The sequence below is a fragment of the Salvelinus sp. IW2-2015 genome, linkage group LG4q.1:29, assembly GCF_002910315.2.
Source record: "Salvelinus sp. IW2-2015 linkage group LG4q.1:29, ASM291031v2, whole genome shotgun sequence".
Taxonomy (NCBI): Eukaryota; Metazoa; Chordata; class Actinopteri; order Salmoniformes; family Salmonidae; genus Salvelinus; species Salvelinus sp. IW2-2015.
Genome location: NC_036842.1, coordinates 33,689,935 through 33,712,233, shown reverse-complemented (window position 1 = coordinate 33,712,233; position 22,299 = coordinate 33,689,935). Strand labels below are relative to the sequence as shown.

Sequence of the window (22,299 nt, the reverse complement as noted above, 5' to 3'; positions counted from 1 at the left end):
ATTCCCAATCAGAGACAACGATAAACAGCTGCCTCTGATTGGGAACCATATCAGGCCACCATAAACATACACATCACCTAGACCTACAAAAACCTAAACTTACAAAAACCCTAGACAATACAAAAACTAGCGTACCCACCCTCGTCACCCCCTTTACCTAACCAAAATATAAAGAAAACATAGATATCTAAGGTCAGAGCGTGACAATATACCACAAAGAACAGCCCTTAGCCGTGGTATATTGGCCATATACCAGAAACCCCTGAGGATCCTTATTGCTATTATAAACTGGTTACCAACATAATTAGAACAGTAAAAAGTAAGTTGTCATTCCCGTGGTACGCCTCTGATATACCATGGCTTTCAACCAATCAGCATTCAGAGCTCAAAACACCCAGTTAATAATTGTAAATCAACCCTGTTTGCGCATGTGCATAACTTTCGATAAATCCGACAGGAGAGTTTGAGTGATGAAAGTTAGACAGGATCTTGAAATATCTGTGCAAGAAGCACTTGGATGAACTTAAACAAACTAATGTTGGACTATATTTTGGCAATTGTGCCATTATTATGTGCCAGATGTTAAGACTACGAACAGTTATAAATGGCCTATTTGTGAGATTAACTTATTTTATTAGGCATAGGCTACTGACTAAAATCTGGGTTTATAATTGCAATTACATTTTGCCATGGTTTGCTGAGCTAGATGCAGGTAGCCTATAGCCCCTGATAGGCCAACATCTAATTTCAGGGAAAAGTCCACAATGAAACTGACATTACATGTGGAGAATAATACATTTGCGATAGAGCTGTGACCAAGATCACAATTGACAGCTTCCAATTTAATTAACTAAACATGGCCATTAATAATTGCAAAATAACACAAGGCTACAACAACAAACTGAGTTATAGGCTGTTTATTAAATCTGTTTGTCAGCTCCAGGTAGGCTACATAAGTGGCACAAATTGATTTGCAATGACTCCAGTGATATCATAATTTCAATATATATGTATTGTATCAAATGGTAGGTTACAGTAGCCTGCAATTGTAACATAACAGTTTAACTTTAGTCCGTCCCCTCGCGCGAACCAGGGACCCTCTGCACACATCAACAACAGTCACCCACGAAGCATCGTTACCCATCGCTCCACAAAGGCCGCGGCCCTTGCAGAGCAAGGGGAACCACTACTTCAAGGTCTCAGAGCAAGTGACGTCACCGATTGAAAGGCTATTAGCGCGCACCACCACTAACTAGCTAGCCATTTCACATCCGTTACACAATAGCATATAAATTAATAGCTTACTTGATGGCCAATATATGCAAATGTAACCTATCATTCTCCACTTTCAATGTAATTTTCATTGTGGACTTTTGACCACAACACAAGCACACGAGGGAGTAACTTCCATTCCAAATTTCCACTCACGCAGTGCTCCAAACCCCAGAACTGTGCATAAGTAAAACTCTTCACTAGATACTGTTAAGAAAAGTCTACATTAGATTTGACTTTAAACCACCTCTGAGAGAAACGCCTAAAGTCGTTTTCCAATGCTTTGTTCCCGTTCTATCAGTTCTCGTGCTATGTTTTATGGAAACAGAGTGTCTCCATAATGACCAATCTAAATAGCCTACCTGCAACTTGTAAAAAGTTGTCACAATGTGCATTCTCAGCTGCAGCACTCTCTCAACCAGTGCCCTCAACACACACACATGCACAAATCTTGTTGCTGTGATTGCACACTGTGGTATTTCACCCAATAGATATGGAAGTTTATCAAAATTTGATTTGTTTTCGAATTCTTTGTGGGTCTGTGTAATCTAATATGGTCATACATTTGGCAGGAGGTTAGGAAGTGCAGCTGCTGTAGGCCCTCCTTGGTTAGGGACAGAAGCAGCAGATCATCAGCAATTAGTAGACATTTGACTTCAGATTTCAGTAGGATGAGGTCAGGTGCTGCAGACTGTTCTAGTGCCCTCGCTAATTCGTTGATATATATGTTGAAGAGGGAGGGGCTTAAGCTGCATCCCTGTCTCACCTCACGGCCCTGTAGAAATAAATGTGTGGTTTTTGCCAGTTTTAACCGCACACTTGTTGTTTGTGTACATGGATTTTAGAATGTCATATGTTTTTTCCCCAACACCACTTTCCATCAATTTGTATAGCAGACCCTCATGCCACATTGAGTCAAAAGTTTTTTTGAAGTCAACAAAGCATGAGATGACTTTGCCTTTGTTTTGGTTTGTTTGTTTGTCATTAGGGTGTGCAGGGTGAATACATCGTCTGTCGTATGGTAATTTTGTAAAAAGCCAATTTGACATTTGCTCAGTACATTGTTTTCACTGAGGAAATGTACAAGTCTGCTGTTAATGCAGAGAATTTTCCCAAGGTTGCTGTTGATGCACATTCCACGGTAGTTATTGGGGTCAAATTTGTCTCCACTTTTGTGGATTGGGGTTATCAGTCCTTGGTTCCAAATATTGGGGAAGATGCCAGAGCTGAGGATGATGTTAAAGAGTTTAAGTATAGCTAATTGGAATTTGTGGTCTGTATATTTTAGCATTTCATATAGGATACCATCAACAGCACAGGCCTTTTTGTGTTGGAGGGTTTGTATTTTGTCCTGTAGTTCATTCAATGTAATTGGAGAATGCAGTCAGTTCTGGTAGTCTTCAATAGCTGATTCTAAGATTTGTAACTGATCATTTATGTTTTTGCTGTTTGTGCTTTGTTATAGAGCCAAAATCATTGGAAAAGTAGTTCATCCACATCTCCATTTTGGATAGATAACTCTGTGTTGTTTGTTTGGTGTTCCAATTTTCCCAGAAGTGGTTAAATTCTATGGATTCTTCAATTACATTGAGCTGATTTCTGACATGCTGTTCCTTCTTTTTCCGTAGTGTATTTCTGTATTGTTTTAGTGATTCACCATAGTGAAGGCGTAGGCTCAGGTTTTCTGGGTCTCTATGTTTTTGGTTGGATAGGTCTCTCAATTTTTTTCTTAGGTTTTTGCATTCTTCATCAAACCATTTGTCATTGTTGTTAATTGTCTTAGGTTATCTGCTTGAATTTTTTTTATTTGATAGGTCAAATATACCGTTAAGGCTTTCTACTGCCAAGTTTACATCTTCACTATTACAGTGAAATGTTTTGTCCAGGAAGTTGTCTAAAAGGGATTGAATTTGTTGTTGCCAAATAGTTTTTTGGTAGACTTCTACAGTCCTTTCTATAGCATTTCTTTATATTGTGCAGTTCCTTTGGCTTTGATGCCTCATGATTGAGCATAGCTCTGCTCAGGTAGACTGTAATTTTGCTGTGATCTGATAGGGGTGTCAGTGGGCTGAATGAACGCTCTGAGAGACTCTGGGTTGAGGTCTGTGATAAAGTAATCTACAGTACGGCTGCCAAGCGATGAGCTGTAGGTGTAACTACCATAGGAGTATCCTTTAAGCTTTCCATTGACTATGTACAGACCCAGCATGTGACAGAGCTGCAGGAGTTGTGACCAATTGGTTGTTTTGTCATAGTTGTGTCTAGGGGGGTATATTTGGGAGGGAATACTGTCACCTCCAGGTTGGTGTTTGTCCCTCTGTGTGCCGAGAGTGTCAGGTTCTCTTCCAGTTCTGGCATTTAGGTCGCCAAAGACTAGTACATGTCCCTGGGCCTGGAATTGGTTGATCGCCCCCTCTAGGATGGAGAAGCTGTTATCGTTAAAGTATGGGTATTATATAGGGGGTATAGGTAGCACAAATGAGGACATTTTCTCAGTTGAGATCATTTACTTATTAATTTCTAGCCAGATGTAAATTGTTCCTGTTTTGACAAATGTAATACCGGGTTAGGTCTGTTCTATACCAAATTAGCACACCACCTGAGCATACCCCCCCTGAGCAGTGGTGTCTAAAATACTTCAGTAAAGTACAGTTACCCCAAAAAACTTTGGGGTAACTGTACTTTTCATATTTGACAACTTTTGTTTTTACTCTAAAGAAAATAATGTACTTTTTACTGCATTTCCCCTGACATCCAAAAGTACTTGTTACATTTTGAAAGCTTAGCAGGATAGAAAAATTGTCAAATTCACACACTTATCAAGAGAACATCCCTGGTCATCTCTACAGAGTCTGAGCTGGAGGACTCACTAAATACAAGTGCATTGTTTGTAAATTATGTCAGAGTTGGATTGTACACCTGGATATCAGATTTGTATTTTTGTGTCGTCTGGTTTGGAATGTGAAATTATAAATACTTTTACTTTGTAATTTAACTAGGCAAGTCAGTGAAGAACAAATTCTTATTTTACAAGGATGGCCTACCCTGGTCAAACCCTCTCCTAACACGGACGACGCTGGGGCAATTGTGCACCGCCCTATGGGACTCCCGATCACGGCCGGTTGTGATATAGCCTAGGATCGAACCAGGGTCTGTCGTGACGCCTCTAGCACTGAGATGCAGTGCCTGAGACTGCTGCGCCACTCGGGAGCCCCAAGTGTATATAACTATTACATATACTTTTGATAATTAAAGTACAGTTGAAGTCGGAAGTTTACATACACCTTAGCCAAATACATTTAAACTCAGTTTTTCATAATTCCTGACATTTAAACCTAGTAAAAAAATTCCCTGTCTTAGGTCACTTAGGATCACCACTTTATTTTAAGAATGTGAAATGTAGTAGAGAATGATTTATTTCTTTCATCACATTCCCAGTGGGTCAGAAGTTTACATAGACTCAATTAGTATTTGGTAGCATTGCCTTTATATTGTTTAACTTGAGTCAATCGTTTCGGGTAGCCTTCCACAAGCTTCCCACAATGAGTCAGGTTTGTAGGCCTCCTAACTCGCACAAGCTTTTTCAGTTCTGCCCACACATTTTCTATGGGATTGAGGTCAGTGCTTTGTGATGCCCACTCCAATACCTTTGACTTTGTTGTCCTTAAGCCATTTTGCCACAACTTTGAAAGTATGCTTGGGGGTCATTGTCCATTTGGAAGACCCATTTGCGACCAAGCTTTAACTTCCTGACTGATGTCTTGAGATGTTGCTTCAATATATCCACATAATTTTGCTTCCTCACTTCTATTTGGTGAAGTGCCCCAGTCCCTCCTGCAGCAAAGCACCCCCACAACATGATGCTGCCACCCCCGTGCTTCACGGTTGGGATGGTGTTCTTCGGCTTGCAAGCCATCCCCCTTTTTCCTCCAAATATAACGATGGTCATTATGACCAAACAGTTCAATTTTTGTTTCATCAGACCAGAGGACATTTCTCCAAAAAGTGCAATCTTTGTCCCCATTTAAAAAAAATATTTCACCAGGTAGGCTAGTTGAGAACAAGTTCTCATTTACAACTGCGACCTGGCCAAGATAAAGCAAAGTAGTTCGACACATACAACAACACAGATGTGCAGTTGCAAACCGTAGTCAGGCTTTTTTATGGTGGTTTTGGAGCAGTGGCTTATTCCTTGCTGAGCGGCCTTTCAGGTTATGTCGATATAGGACTCGTTTTACTGTGGATATACTTTTGTACCTGTTTCCTCCAGCATCTTCACAAGGTCCTTTGCTGTTGTTTAGGGATTCATTTGCACTTTTCGCACAAAAGTATGTTCATCTCTAGGAGACAGAACACGTCACCTTCCTGAGTGGTACGACAGCTGCATGGTCCCATGGTGTTTATACTTGCGTACTACTGTTTGTACAGATGAACGTGGTATCTTCAGGCGTTTGGAAATTGCTCCCAAGGATGAACCAGACTTGTGTAGGTCTACAATTGTTTTTCTGAGGTCTTGGCTGATTTCTTTTGATTTTCCCATGATGTCAAGCAAAGAGACACTGAGTTTGAAGGTAGGCCTGAAATACATCCACAGGTACACCTCCAATTGACTCAAATGATGTCAATTAGCCTATCAGAAGCTTCTAAACCCAGGACACAATTTTCTGGAATTTTTCAAGCTGTTTATTAAAAGGCACAGTCAACTTTGTGTATGTAAACTTCTGACCCACTGGAATTGTGATACCATGAATTATAAGTGAAATAATCTGTCTGTAAACAATTGTTGGAAAAATTACTTGTATCATGCACAAAGTAGATGTCCGAACCAACTTGCCAAAACTATAGTTTGTTAACAAGAAATTTGTGGAGTTTTAATGACTCCAACCTAAGTGTATGTAAACTTCCGACTTCAACTGTATATTTAAAACCAAATACTTTTACTTAAGTATTTTACTGGGTGACTTTCACTTTTACTTGAGTCATTTTCTATTATGGTATCTTTACTTTTACTCAAGTATGACAATTGGGTACTTTTTCCACCACTGCCCCTGAGTCTCTTCCCTGTTTTACACCTGGTAGTTTGGTGGATGGGACTACCAGCTCTCTGTAACCTAGAGGGCAACCAATGGGTCCGTCTCCTCTATACCATGTTTCTTGTAGGATGACAATGTCTGTATTTCCAATTTCTTTGATGAAGTCTGGGTTCCTGCTCTTTAGGCCAAAGGCAGATGACCTCAGACCTTGTATATTCCAGGATGAGATAGTAAAAGCTTTGTGTTCCATTGTGTCTAGTGTTGTTTTCGTGTGGTTTAGGCCCGCACCATTACAGTAGGTGTGAGCAGAGCATGTTGAGCATCTGATACATACCTCTTAGGTCGTAGGATGGGGGGGTGCATTAGTGGGGGTTGGGCCTGTGGCTCTGCTCATGGCCTGGGCATATGTGTGGCTGGTCCTTGCTGCAGGGCGGGGGGCATGGGGTGGCAGAAGGGGCATAGGTCTGATCTGGGGGGCCTATATATGGTGTGGCCAGCGTTTGTTTGGGGTGGTCTCAGCTGGTTGGGGTGTGGCTTGTGAAGCTACGGTCTGGGTACAGGTCCTCTTGGCGTGGGTTCTCTCGGTGGAGGTCCTTCGGGAGGGGGTCTCGCTGGTCTGGGCGGGGTGTCTGTTGCTTCTGTGTGAGGTTCCGGGTGTTGCGGTTGAGGGTGATGTCCTTCAGGGTCCTGGCAAAAGTTGGGATTGCAGCCTTGTAGAGGTGGACCTGGTCGTAAAGACTGTTCAAGTCCAGGGTGGAATGGTGGGCCAGGTAGACATTAGGTTTTGAGGCACAGTCCCGAGAAATGCTTGCGTTCACCCGCTGTGTGGTGGCAAGGTGAATGTCTTTTCGTGGTAGCAGGGTGGAGATAACTGCTTGTGTGTTGGGGAAAGTGAAAGAATCTTTTTTAATCACTCCCTTGAGTGCTGTGGCCACCCTTTCCTGCTGGGCCCTCAGGTTGTTTGTGCCTTTGTGAATTATAAATGTGGCTGGGGGACCCTAGTCTGTCCTCTGACATCTCCAAGGCATGCCTAGTGTTTGTCCTCTGACATCTCCAGGGCATGCCTAGTGTTTGTCCTCTGACATCTCCAGGGCATGCCTAGTGTTTGGGCACCAGGGTTTAGCCACTTTGTGTTTGGGAAAAAGTTTATTCTCTTGAATGTATTTGCCATTTGAATCAATGAGGAGCACAATTTCTGGCTTTTGTGTGTCCTCAGTGGATGTGTGGAGGTTGTCAAGAGAGCAATGAGGGGAGCTGAGAAGGGGGCAGTTAGGAGGGGGTGGGGTCTGTTGGGTTGGTGGGTCCTGTGTTGTCTGTCCCATTGTGGTGTTGACGTTCTGGTCCGGGTCTGAGGTGGGCTGTTTTGCTGGCTACTCTGGGGGAGTGTCCTGCTCTCTGTCACACCTCAGCTTTCTCACCCCCTCCTTCACTGCTGTTATCTGTCCCATCTGTTCCTCTTCCTCCACCTTCACTGTTGTTATCTGTTCCATGTGTTCCTCTTCCTCCACCTTCAGTGCTGTTATCTGTCCCATGTGTTCCTCTTCCTCCACCTTCACTGCTGTTATCTGTCCCATGTGTTCCTCTTCCTCCACCTTCAGTGCTGTTATCTGTCCCATGTGTTCCTCTTCCTCCACCTTCAGTGCTGTTATCTATGCCATGTCTTCCTCTCTCTCCTCAAATTCTCTCACCTCAGTTTGGAGTGCAGCCAGCCGTCCATCTCCACCTTCCGGGTCTTGTTGTTGGGGGGGGGGGGGGGGGGGGGGGGTTGTTGTTGTGCTGGTCTGTTCTGTCTGGATTGTTTAGACTAGCTCTCTCAGATCCCCCATTTCCCTCTCCAGCTCTGTGAAATTATCCCTCTCACTGATGGAGGAGCAGTGCAGTTGTGGGACCTGGGTATGTTCAGTGCTTGGGAGGGGGTGACTATCCTCGTCTGCAGGACAGTTTTGAAGAGGTGTGATCAGACTGACTCAGGACGGGGGAGTTGTCACAGAGAGAGAGCTTTTCCTGCTGTGCTCTCTCTCTGCTCCCGTAAAAGTCCTGCTGGCACTGCTAGAGGATGCCTGGCACCATTACTGTCCCAGACTTGTATATGTTGACAGAGGTTGTTTAGATTTCCTCAATGTCTAGTATTCTGAGTTTCCACCCTGGGCCAGTACCCGCTCTTGACATAGGGGTAGTGTGCTCTTATAGCACTGTGCCATGCCAGGGGATGGTTTGTGTGGAAAATTAAGTTGCTTATGTTCCCTTCTTTGTAGCAGTCCGCAAATAGTTTCTCAGGATTGTCCTTGAGCTTCTTTTTGTACTTATTCCATGCAGTGTTATTTTTAATATCCAAGGGGTACTGTACTGTGATGACATCTGCACAGGGATACACCATGACACAGGGGGCTTTAAAAGCATCTGTATTTGGGTGTGGGAGGTTGGCAGCAGAGTTTCACATTGTTAGGCTCAAGAGTTCACACATCTCATTTCACACTTCAGTGCCAATTGAAGTTGCAGCCAGGTCTGTTCTGTCCTAGCAGCTTGGTAGCTTAGTTGCCTTACTTACTAAGCTTAATATAAAACAAAATTACCTGGAGATAAGGCTTTTACTTTTTGGCTTCAGAAGTAAGTTCAGACTGAACATTACTCACTCAGTTCTTCTGTTGGACGGTATTTCCAGGTTTCCGCTGTGTTTCTTCTGCAGGTTTTGGTTTGTAAAAAAAAAAAAATCGTGATAGTAAGAATCCATTCAGGTAATTTTGTCCAAAAATCAAAGTTTTAAGTATGGCATTTTTTAGGTTTTACTGTAGAGGATAGTTTCCTGTATAAGTCATTGTGATTTTTTGTTGTTGAAGTTTATCTCCTGAAAAACTCAGGAGCCAATGAGCTCTCTCTCATTCACTCAGTAACAGCCTGGTCATTGCCTGATAGACAGCAGCAAGTCACAGTGAAATATATATCTATATTTTTAAAGGAAAATGTCATGGCGGCAGTGGTACATTTTCGAAAGTAGCCCAAAAACCTGCCTCCCGCGACCAATACATTTTCACCCACGACATTGTTTTCAAAGTAGCCCAATTTGCAAGAAAACCACAAACATGGCAACACTGAAGCCCTCTATAGATGGGTTAGCGGACGTCGTCACGAAAACGATGTGCGCGCTTCCATGGGGCAGAAGTCAACAAGTTGTTATGATTCTGGATGGCCAAATTGCTTGGAAGAATAACCCTTAAGAAAAAAGATTGCATTCAGAGTATAACTGCAGTACACAAAAAATACTATGTCCAAAATAACACTTTTTTTATTTTTTATTACTGCAGTACTTTTGCAGTGTAACTGCAGTTACAGTGCAGTCTACCTAAAGTTCAACTGCAGTACACTGCAGTTATTCTGCATCCAAAATACCAGGCAACTGCAGTTACTGCACTTGTATCTTTTTTTGTAAGGGAAGAAAGTACCATGTGGGGTATAGTAAGTGTCTCGTTTCAGGTTGTTCTTGATACCATGTCTTGTTTTGAGGTGTTTTGACTGATTTCATGTCAATAGGGCAAACATTTCTAGCTAGCTAACCAACAACTGTAACGACATATTGGACACAAGTGGTCAATATGCAAATGTATGTTTTAAATAAACATTTGAGATTAAATATAGCTTACATGTTTATAAATTATGTAAGCCAATCCTGTCTGTTTAGACCCATAGTTGTACATGCATTGGTTTTGTTGCTAAACAACCAAGCAGTCTATATAAACCACAGCCCTCTGCAAACACACCTTCTCTGATGTTGTTTTCAAGGCAGTACTTATTTAAAGTAGGTAAGAATATCATGTTACCATTGGTGTATGGAACGGAGAGTTAGGATGACATCACCCTGTCCCCTTAATAATCCTGCCTCCTGAATCCAAGTGTTTGACATGGGGGAGGGAACCAGAAACTATGATCAAACTTTGTCAATGTAAAAGCAACAGTAATTTTTCATACTTGTTATCATACAGTAATTTGATCGGGTTTCATACAAATATCATGACTGACACTTCATGACCTTAAAAATATGTCCAACATTTTTGTTCAATAGTCCCAAAATATGACATCTATAAAATACATAATGATGCTTATCTGGACCTCTGTCTATTTCCATACCATGGACCACTTTTTGTTGATTATTCACTGAAGAATTAGAGGGAAAAGAAGCCTACAATTGTACATAAACACGTAATTTCTTTATTCAGCCCGATATGGGTTACACTAGATGAAAAAAAAGAAGATAATCTAAGAGAACTACTTCCCTTTATGGAGTTAATGACATTTCCAAATCAGCTTTTGACCCTCACCAGACCGCTTCAAACATCAGTTGTTGCATTTACGAGAAGAACACAGCGTAATCAAATGCTACGATTGACCTGAGGTTTCCTTTTCAAAACAAACAAAAAAAACTTTTTTCCCTCAGCAGTCATCTCGTTTGTTTTTCCACCAAAAGATATGGAATGTTTTGGAAAGGTAGGTGAAAAGAATGTTTGGAAAGACAAGTGGCAATCCACCATTTCATGTTCTCTCGAACTGCAACAAAAATGGAAAAAAAGAAAACAAAAACAAATCCTAGGTTTCTGCTCCTGGGGTGTCAGACATGCAGGGAGAAAGGGGTTGAGAAAACACTCCTTTGCTCACTATGTGAGTAAGAGGCGCAGAAAAACAACACTTCCCCTTGTGTTGTGGTGCTTATTTCTCTGCTTCTCTATCATCTCCAACAAACAGAAATCCAGAACTCGTTGCTGTACAGCAGGTAAACTAGCCCTAGCTTGTACAGTATGTGAGCGCTTAAAACGCCTGTAAGTCAATTTTGGAAACGAATACATAAGGTTGGCAGTCATACAGAGACAGGAAAGAGGTGTCAGAGGGGTCTTTCTCCCCCACCTTTTTCTTACATTTTCAGAGTTCAAATGTGTTTATATTACGTTTTACACAAAAAATGTTTGCTTCTGCAATATAAAAAATAACTAATTTCATGCTGTTTTAACATCAGCCAATATTTGTTACTTGACAGAGCCCTCTTTCTTGGCTTTTGTGAAAATCTTTTTCTTACAGTACATGGTTACCATCTGCGCATGTGCTTTTACAGTTAAAATATAAACTCAGCAAAAAAAAGAAAATGTCCCCTTTTCAGGACCCTGTCTTTCAAAGATAATTTGTAAAAATCCAAATAACTTCACAGATCTTCATTGTAAAGGGTTTAAACACTGTTTCCCATGCTTGTTCAATGAACCACAAACAATTAATGAACATGCACCTGTGGAACGGTCGTTAAGACACTAACAGCTTACAGATGGTAGGCAATTAAGGTCAATAAATTGCAATGTCCGTACTGTGAGACGCCTAAGACAGCGCTACAGGGAGACAGGACGGACAGCTGATTGTCCTCGCAGTGGCAGACCACGTAACAACACCTGCACAGGATCGGTACATCCGAACATCACACCTGCGGGGCAAGTACAGGATGGCAACAACAACTGCCCGAGTTACACCAGGAACGCACAATCCCTCCATCAGTGCTCAGACTGTCCGCAATAGGCTGAGAGAGGCTGGACTGAGGGCTTGTAGGCCTGTTGTAAGGCAGGTCCTCACCAGACACCACCGGCAACAACGTCGCCTATGGGCACAAACCCACCGTCGCTGGACCAGACAGGACTGGCAAAAAGTGCTCTTCACTGACGAGTCGCGGTTTTGTCTCACCAGGGTGATGGTCAGATTCTCGTTTATCGTCGAAGGAATGAGCGTTACACCGAGGCCTGTACTCTGGAGCGGGATTGATTTGGAGGTGGAGGGTCCGTCATGGTCTGGGGCGGTGTGTCACAGCATCATCGGACTGAGCTTGTTGTCATTGCAGGCAATCTCAACGCTGTGCTTTACAGGGAAGACATCCTCCTCCCTCATGTGGTACCCTTCCTGCGGGCTCATCCTGACATGACCCTCCAGCATGAAAATGCCACCAGCCATACTGCTCGTTCTGTGCGTGATTTCCTGCAAGACAGGAATGTCAGTATTCTGCCATGGCCAGTGAAGAGCCCGGATCTCAATCCCATTGAGCATGTCTGGGACCTGTTGGATCGGAGAGTGAGGGCTAGGACCGTCCCCCCCAGAAATGTCCGGGAACATGCAGGTGCCTTGGTGGAAGAGTGGGGTAACATCTCACAGCAAGAACTGGCAAATCTGGTGCAGTCCATGAGGAGGAAATGCACTGCAGTACTTAATGCAGCTGGTGGCCACACCAAATACTGACTGTTAGTTTTGAGTTTGACCCCCCCCCTTTGTTCAGGGACACATTATTCCATTTCTGTTAGTCACATGTCTGTGGAACTTGTTCAGTTTATGTCTCAGTTGTTGAATCTCGTTATGTTCATACAAATATTTACACGTGTTACGTTTTCTGAAAATAAACGCAGTTGACAGTGAGAGGATGTTTCTTTTTTTGCTGAGTTTATATTAATTTATCATTAAATAGTATACCTCTTGCACGGTCTTGCATGCATTGGGGGAGCATTTCGGCAAGCTATACAATAAGGAGAAGCATGTGGACGGATTTGCTAAGGCTGTGGAATCCGGGCCGAGTCCAGACACTCTTTTGGTCCACCTGTAAATGGATGGCCTTTTTACCATTTCAACCAGGTCAGTCCAGAAGATGATTGATTCTCCAGTGTGTTTTTTAATGAGTGTGTGTGTGTGTTCCTTTACTCAGTTTCTCCAAGGAACTGCTGAGATTACTGAAGCTTTGTTCCAAGCTTCCGTTGTCTGTTTCTGGAGGATAAGCAGACATTCAAACCATTACTACACATGTAAACATGATTAAAAACATCAACTCTATTTGGAGTCACACAGATTCCCACCTAATGTGGTTATTAAAATATGTCCCTTACCTCGCCTCTGACCTGGTCACTGTGTACTCGAACCAAAGGATGTTGGGGATCAGGCTCGTGTCCCGCACCAGAAAGAACTCTGATATCGGCCTGTCAGCAGTCAAGGATGGCGAGAGAGGTGGGACAAAATAAAAAATGGAGACACACTGAGAAAGGGAAAAGTACACAACAGATAATCAAGATGAACACATCAGTAGCTACAGTATACGCTGCCCAAATCTGTGCCAGGCTCTGATGGTTCACTTCTTGCTAAGCCTGTGTGCCCCCTGAGAGGTGTCCCTGTTCTTTACCATGCTGCTATCTTGGGGAATAGCGGTGTCAGCACCTCCTGTGTGAAGAAGAACCAGACTACTCCTATGGTGCTACCGGCCACTCCCCCATAGAAGACCTGACTCCAAGTGTGGTACAACAGGTACACCCTGCGAAAAAGGTACATTGAGCATTTTTTAAATAAAAATTGTGCAATTCTTGTATTTTGATAATTACGGTACAGTTATTAACAGCTAAATGGTTAAGAGTTGGGACCAAATTGACAAATGTGTCATGGTCTAAAAATACATAAAAATCTAGATAAATTAGACTTAGACTATTTTTTTTACACTGGGTCTCTCCCTCCCCTCCCTCACCTGCTGTATGACACTGATAAGGCCACGCCCAACAAGGTGATGGACAGTATGTGTCTCCACAGCAGCTCCACACACCGAGCGTTGTTCGTTTGATGCATTCTAGACACAGGGGGCAAAGTGCGTCAGCCGACATCAAATGTTATGTATGGTTACAATGCATAATTATTATTATTATTTAAATAAATGTAGTCTGGGAGAGAATGGTAAGTCACCTCAAATAAAGGAAAAGAAAGAAGTAAACAACAAAAAACCAGATGAACTGGGAATGACTGGAGGGCATCCCATACTCTGTTGTCAGGGTTGTGTGCGCTCCTGGGAAAAGATACAGAAGAACAGGGTTTAACCACACGCTATAACAATCACAAATAGAACAGGGTTTAACCACATGCTATGACATTAATAACAAATATTTATGGGCATATTTGTCCATCAAAAGCTGAAATTAGTCAAACTCGTGACGGTTAATGTCAGAGATGCTTACGTTAGAAATGCCTTCAACAAGCTGCCACCCATAGTATTGTTGTTTTGTGTATATATTGTATATTTTAACACTATCATATTAAGTGTTTTGCTAGTTTGGGATTTTACCATTTGATAATTATATGATTGATGTGAAGATTATAAATTGGTGTACAATTCGGTCTATGACTGAAAGAAACTAATAAAACCTACAACGTTAAATCGACTGACAACTGAGAATGCTCCCCGTTCTCTCCACTGTGACCCATACAAAAGCGATTGGCTCATTTGTTTTTGACTAATACAAAATCTGTGTCTGGCTGCATCCTGGAAGCATGAACTTAGTAATGCTGTGTACCATTTCTGCATTCTGTCTTGCCTACAGTATGAACTTATGTTACCATTGTTGGGTTCTGAGAATATGAAATATACTTATTCATGTTACTGAGAGAGTGCTGAGGTTTAGAGGGTCTACACCAGAAGTTAATGGTTATAGGAGGAAGGTATATAGTGTGTGCAACTCAGCTTGAAATGTGTTGAGTGCAGGGAAGCGATTACATGTGGCAGGCATTGATACAGCATTGATAAGGGAGAGAGCCATGATTAGTGGATGGGGGGGCGGTGGGTCAAGTCACCTTAAGGGAGAAAGAAGTTTATGGCTCGTATCACACTAGTGTCCTGCCTAGCAGTAAAGAATGATGTTTATATAGATGGGTAGGAGGAGACTCAGTCTATGAGGAACGGTTAAATATCAGTGCGTGTGAAATGTTTTTGTCTAATGCAGCTGTATTGACCCTCTGGGCAGAATAAACTTGTTTAAGCTTTCATAGTGTCCGTTGAGTGATTTACTCTGAGAATTAACACAATACACCTACTGTATATTTGATGCACAGACAGACACTGTATTGGCATTATTTGTATGTGTACAGTGCATTCAGAAAGTTCAGACCCCTCAACTTTTTCCACATTTTGTAACGTTACAGCCTTATTCTAATTTTTTTTTTAATAAGGCTGTAAAGTAACAAATGTGGAAAAAGTCGAGGGGTCTGAATACTTTCCGAATGTACTGTATGAATGTACTGGGTCACTATAGTAAGTGAATTGTCGCTTTCCTCACCTTCACATGGGCGGGGCTCCCGTAGAATATGCTTCAGCAGCCAATTCACACCTTCGTTCAGGACGAGCCCCCCGAAGGAAGAGATCTAGGGATGAGGAATGGGAAAAGGATTATGTGTGATCATATGCCTTAGTCCACCATGTGTATGAATACAGCTTTTAGATATTTTCTTACAGAAATGTAACTTGCAACATCAGCCTATTCTTTACTATTAATGGGCAATAGACCAATGATAATCTCATCTATATGACCTTGCACAAGCATTTCTTTATGTACAGTGCCTTGCAAAAGTATTCACCCCCTTGCCATTTTTCCTATTTTGTTGCATTACAACCTGTAATTTGAATGGGTTTTTACTTGGATTTCATGTAATTGACAAACACAAAATAGCCCAAATTGGTGAAGTGAAATTTTAAAAATAACTTGTTTAAAAAAATGTAAATAAACAAAAACAAATGGAAAACTGGTGCATGCATATGTATTCACCCCCTTTGTTATGAAGCCTCTAAATAAGATCTGGTGCAAACAATTACCTTCAGAAGTCACATAATTAGTTAAAGTCCACCTGTGTGCAATCTAAGTGTCACATGATCTGAGTATATATACACACCTGTTCTAAAAGTCCCCAGAGTCTGCCACACCACTAAGCAAGGGACACCACCTAGCAAGCGGCACTATGAAGACCAAGGAACTCTCCAAACAGGTCAGGGACAACGTTTTGGAGAAGTACGGATCAGGGTTGGGTTATAAAAAAAATCAGAAACTGAACATCCCACGGAGCACCATGAAATCCATTTTTTTTTAAATGGAAAGAATATGGCACCACAACAAAACTGCCAAGAGAGGGCCGCCCACGAAATCTCACAGACCAGGCAAGGAGGGCATGAATCAGAGGCAACAAAGAGACCAAAGATAACGCTGAAGGAGCTGCAAAGCGGCACAGCGGAGATTGGAGGTCAGGGACAACGTTAGGACCACTTTAAGCCGTACACTCCACAGAGCTGGGCTTTACGGAAGAGTGGCCAGAAAAAAATAAGCAAACACATTTGGTGTTCTCCAAAAGGAATGTGGGAGACTCCCCAAACATATGGAAGAATGTACTCTGGTCAGATGAGACTAAAATTGAGCTTTTTGGCCATCAAGGAAAACGCTATGTCTGGCGAAAACCCAACACCTCTCATCACCCCGAGAACAACATCCCCACAGTGATGCATGGTGGTGGCAGCAGCATCATGCTGTGGGGATGTTTTTCCATCGGCAGGGACTGGGAAACTGGTCAGAATTGAACAAATGATGGATGGCGCTAAATACAGGGAAATTCTTGAGGGAAACCTGTTTCAGTCTTCCAGAGATTCGAGACTGGGACGGAGGTTCACCTTCCAGCAGGACAATGACCCTAAGCATACTGCTAAAGCAACACTCGAGTGGTTTAAGGGGAAACATTTAAATGTCTTGGAATGGCCTAGTCAAAGCCCAGACCTCAATCCAATTGAGAATCTGTGGTATGACTTAAAGATTGCTGTACACCAGCATAACCCATCCAACCTGAAGGAGCTGGAGCAGTTTTGCCTTAAAGAATGGACAAAAATCCCAGTGGCTATATGTGCCAAGCTTATAGAGACATGCCCCAAGAGACTTGCAGCTGTAATTGCTGCAAAAGGTGGCTCTACAACGTATTGACTTTGGGGGGGGGTTGATTAGTTATGCACGCTCAAGTTCTGTTTTTTTTGTCTTATTTCTTGTTTGTTTCACAATAAAAAATATTTTGCATCTTCAAAGTGGTAGGCATGTTGTGTAAATCAAATGATATTATAATTCCAGGTTGTAAGGCAACAAAATAGGAAAAATGCCAAGGGGTATGAACACTTTCGCAAGCCACTGTATGGCTTAGCGTGTGTCATGTGTCAGTGTGACACGTGTCCTGTCCTCATTTAGTGATCCAGCAGGGAGTTGGGTAACCCCGTATGGGGCAAGGATCAGGGTTACATTACTTACCGTGTGCAGTTCACGCTTGAACACTATGAGGGTGACAAAGCCTATGAGGATCGCTATGGGCAGCAGGCTGGTGTAGGCCAACACTTGTCCAGTCAGATCACCTTTGAGAACAACCAACAAGAAATTCTTAAACACAATCCCCTTGCAGGAAAATGTGAACATTCATTGGAACTTCCATCAGGGCAGTGCCTTCAGGAAAGTATTCAGATTTCTTGACTTTTTCCGAATTTTGTTACGTTACAGCCTTAATCTACACACAATACCCCAGACATTTTTGCTAACTTAGAAAAATAACACTTAAATATCACATTTACAGAAATATTCAGACCCTTTACTCAGTACTTTGTTGAAGCACCATTAGCAGCAATTACTGCCTTGACTCTTCTTGGATATAATGCTACAAACTTGGCACATAGGAGCAAGCGTTGCGGGTACTATTTAATGAAGCTGCCAGTTGAGGCCTTGTGAGGTACCCGTTTCTCAAACAAGACATTAATGTATTTGTCTCTTTCTATTCTGGTTAGAGACAGTTTACGCTGTTCTGTGAAGGGAGTAGTACACAGCGTTGTACAAGATCTTCAGTTTCTTGGCAATTTCTCGATTGGAATAGCCTTCTCAGATCAAGAATAAACTGACGAGTTTCAGAAGATAGTTAATTGTTTCTGGCCATTTTGAGCCTGTAATCAAAACCACAAATGCTGATGCTCCAGATACTCAACAAGTCTAAAGAAGGACAGTTTTATTGTTCTATAAATCAGGACAAGTTTTCAGCTGTGCTAACATAATTGCAAAAGGGTTTTCTAATGATCAATTAGCCTTTTAAAACGACAAACTTGGATTAGCTAACACAACGTGCTATTGGAACACAGGAAAAAAATAAAACAGTTTCCAGCTACAATAGTTATTTACAACATTAACAATGTCTACACTGTATTTCTGATCAACTCGATTTTATTTTAAAATGGACAAAAACAACTTGCTTTTCTTTCAAAAACAAGGCCATTTCTAAGTGGCCCCAAACTTTTGAACGGTAGTGTATATGGATGAATTATAAAGCCACGTACATTTAACAGTTAGGCTATTGATTATAGACCTAATTAAGTTGTGGTTTGCGCTCTCAATTTTCTTAGACAATTAGGGTAAGCCCTATTTGCACGGGACTAGTATTACTAGAGAACGTTGGTTATGTAATTATTATCCCAGAATGACTTATTCCAGAGGATGATTCGGACAGGATTCGTTTTTTCCAAACTGCCCCCTGTAGTTATTTTTTTCCCTTCCAAATAAATTGACCATTATGACCGATGCCTGGAGTTTTTTCCCATAGGCGGGAATAAGTCCAGGCGATAACAGCGCTACACTGATAACTAGAGCTTGGTTCCCACAATTCTAAACCATCTTTGGTATAGTGTCGCCATAATATTTGAATTGAGCAAGTATGATCATAATCATTAGGATTTTTTAGCGATCCGTAGTAGACATCCTAAATGCCCCCAGCCTTCAGATGTGAGCTAAACAGTGCACTTGAGATGTGTTTTAAGGCTTTATGCGAAAGTGAATGTATATTTTCTAAACGTTTAGGCCAGTTGTACGCTGCTTGGCAATATATTAACAGCAAGGCTTATATTAAATAGGCACAATATTTTTTACTTATGGATTTGTCAATATATAATTCATACGAACAAAACATTTTAACAAAATAATTCACTGTGAAAGTTGATACATGTAGGCTATGCGCAGCACTTCATTAAATGTATCGAATCAGTTATTGTTTTCTTGCTCAAACCATGATTAACACCTGTCAAACTCAGACATTTCTCTCAAAACACATGGATGTCGATTCGCACGCGACTAGAGTTATTAGAGGACCTTGGAGTTCGCCAAAAAACAGGTTATTCTGGCTGGAATTGTTACTCTGCACAAATTACTGACATGGCAGATTCGGACGGGACTCAAATTATAGATGTGTTTTGTGCTTGTGCACATAATTACATTCATTACCCGACCACCCCCAGTAAAACGAATCCCTTCCGAATAGGGTTTAAGGCAATGGCTGTTTCATTGTCTCTGCTGCTCTCAATATGCAGGTTAATTTTGCTATTATGCACATGGCAACATAGTGAAAGGCGCCAATTCTACGGCGCACCCTAGATTGTTTCAGTACAGTGGACAGCGACCATATCCAACGCGGGAGAAAACGCATTTGTTCTAAAAAATAATATTTGATTTATTAGTGTTGCACCATTATCTTTACATAATATAACCATATACAATCAGTATCACGTCTTCGAGTGATTGTGCCATCCGCAATGGATTAGTCTACTGAGACATACGCGAATCAGACAGGTAGGTGTTTTGTTCATCATGGAAAAAAATTAAATGCGACTGCTCAACTAAAGAAATCTCAGTCAACCAACAGCCTTTCGACCAAACAATCGGCGAGTAGACTAAATGGGGTATGTTTTTGTGCAACCTGACCAAATTCACATAGAAATGTGTTATCTGTCTTTCTCATTGAAAGCAAGTCTAAGATACAGTAGATATGTTCTATTTGAGCCATTTCTATGCTTCCTGTTTTGTACTCCAACTTCAAAGAGCTGAAAATACAATATTTTCGTTAATGGAAAATATATTTCCCAGCGGTTTAGATGGAACAATGATTCAATGTACTTGCTTGTTTTGTCACAAACTGAAATTAGGCAAACTATTAACATTTTTGCAACCAGGAAATGGTGGAGCGATTTCTGCGTAGCACATCTTCACGGTTGGTGGAAAATTCTGTGCTATATTAAACAGTACCAAACCTGTAACTCTCCAGTAATGGATACTAAAAATACATAGTAAACTCAGTCTCAGGTGTTAGAATCTGTAGTTAGCATCAAGCAGAAGTTAGTATCAATGTGATAACTGATTATTGAGTTAATATTCAAACACCATAAAGGTAGTTAGCTAAATTGTATGATGAGATACTTTTTTAATCGTTACCCACGTTCCATTAAAATGGGTGATGGTTGGTGTACTGGGTAGTTGGCAAGTTATCGAAACCAGCTAACTAGTTAACGTGAAGATGTTCGTACAATGTATTACACATCAATTTGCGTGATAAATGTAACACGAACCACAAAAGTTTAGTCAATGTTTGAGGCTTGGAAGGCATAACGTTAGCTGGCCAACTACACTACACAGCTACCTTCGCTAGCTACCTTACGGTCTCACAATCAAAACGAGTTGGCTATACTGGGCCAGTAGTCAAGTAGCAAACAAAGATATATTCTAACGAATACATTTCATTATGGGCATGGGTTGTATATGACCATTTTTAAAATGCAACACTTCAATGTAGCAATGAAAGCTCGAGCTAGTTAGCTTGTCATTGTGGTCAACTGCGCATGCGGAACTGTCACACAATTTGGCAGTTCATGTTCGGAGCTGTGTATACGCTTTTTCCAGGTCTCACTATTTGGCAGTTCCCGTCGGTCGTGCCCAGTCAATTGCAAATCATCCCAATATCTCTTTTAGATTACCAAAGCGTCAAGCATCTATCAGACGAATGTAAGCGAATAATAACGCTTAAATACACTTACCAGCAGGGAACTCTATGTGGGTTAGCGATATCGACCGCCATCGAAATGGTACCGAGCACTGTTCTTCCGACGCCATTTTTCCCGGACACCGGTGACGAATCAGAATGTAATACGTAAATCCGTCCAACCAATAGGATACACGGTCCCTTCCATGAAAATCATCCATTCACAAGAGTAGATCCCATGAAAAAAAAATGTATGGCTAATCAGAATGAGTTTTTCCCCAGAAAGGAGCTTTATTACAGACATAAATACTCCTCCGTTTCATCAGCTGTCCAGGTGGCTGGTCTCAGATGATCCAGCAGGTGAAGAAGCCAGATGTGGAGGTCCTGGGCTGGCGTGCTTTAGACTTGGTCTGCGGTTGGACATACTGCACAATTATCTAAAACGACATTGGAGGCAATTATGGTAGAGAAATTAACATTAAATTATTTGGCAACAGCTCCGTTGGCCATTCTTGCAGTCAGCATGCCAATTGCAGGCTTCCTCAAAACTTGAGACATCTGCACATTTTTGAGTGGCCTTTTATTAATCCCCAACCCAATGTGCACCTGTGTAATGATCATGCTGTTTAATCAGCCTCTTGTCAGGTGGATGGATTATCTTAGCAAAGGACAAATGCTTGCTAACAAGCATGTAAACAAATTTGTGCACAATATTTAAGAGAAATACACCTTTTGTGCATATGTAAAATGTCTGTGATTTTATTTCAGCTCATGAAACATGGGACCAATACTTCACACGTTGCATTTATATTTTTGTTCAGTATATTTAGCTACTGTCCACATCACCAACTAACTAGAATGGTCCAAACACATCAGGCCAGTCGTGAAGAGGGCATGACGAAGCCTATTCCCCCTCAGGAAACTAAAAAGATTTGGCATGGGTCCTCAGATCCTCAAAAGGTTCTACAGCTGCAACATCGAGAGCATCCTGACTGGTTGCATCACTGCCTGGTACGGCAATTGCTCAGTCTCCGACCGCAAGGCACTACAGTGGGTAGTGCGTACGGCCCAGTACATCACTGGGGCTAAACTGCCTGCCATCCAGGACCTCTACACCAGGCGGCGTCAGAGGAAGGCCCTAAAAATTGTCAAAGACCCCAGCCATAGACTGTTCTCTCTACTACCGCATGGCAAGCAGTACCGGAGTGCCAAGTCTAGGACAAAAGGGCTTCTCAACTGTTTTTATCCCCAAGCCGTAAGACTCCTGAACAGGTAATCAAATGGCTACCCGGACTATTTGCATTGTGTGCCCCCCCAACCCCTCTTTTACATTGCTGCTACTCTCTGTTTATCATATATGCAGTCACTTTGACCATAT

General features: G+C 41.8%; 1 protein-coding gene across 2 annotated transcripts; it reads right to left on the bottom strand.

The window, feature by feature from the left end:
* Positions 1-10,485: 10,485 nt before the first annotated feature.
* On the bottom strand, positions 10,486-21,098 carry dolpp1 (dolichyldiphosphatase 1). 2 transcript variants are annotated; one of them, XR_011479628.1, is made up of 8 exons: positions 20,977-21,098; positions 17,393-17,493; positions 15,398-15,482; positions 14,034-14,133; positions 13,822-13,920; positions 13,486-13,614; positions 13,196-13,341; positions 10,486-13,076 (listed from the first exon to the last, which is right to left on the bottom strand). XR_011479628.1 is itself a non-coding variant. In XM_023983231.3 (8 exons), exons 1-8 carry the CDS (start codon positions 21,050-21,052, stop codon positions 13,040-13,042), a joined length of 717 nt encoding a protein of 238 aa, XP_023838999.1. In that variant the 5' UTR covers positions 21,053-21,086; the 3' UTR covers positions 10,486-13,039. The 2 variants fall into 2 exon arrangements, 1 of the variants encoding a protein (XP_023838999.1); XM_023983231.3 differs by having other exon boundaries at positions 13,196-13,285; positions 20,977-21,086.
* Positions 21,099-22,299: the final 1,201 nt, after the last annotated feature.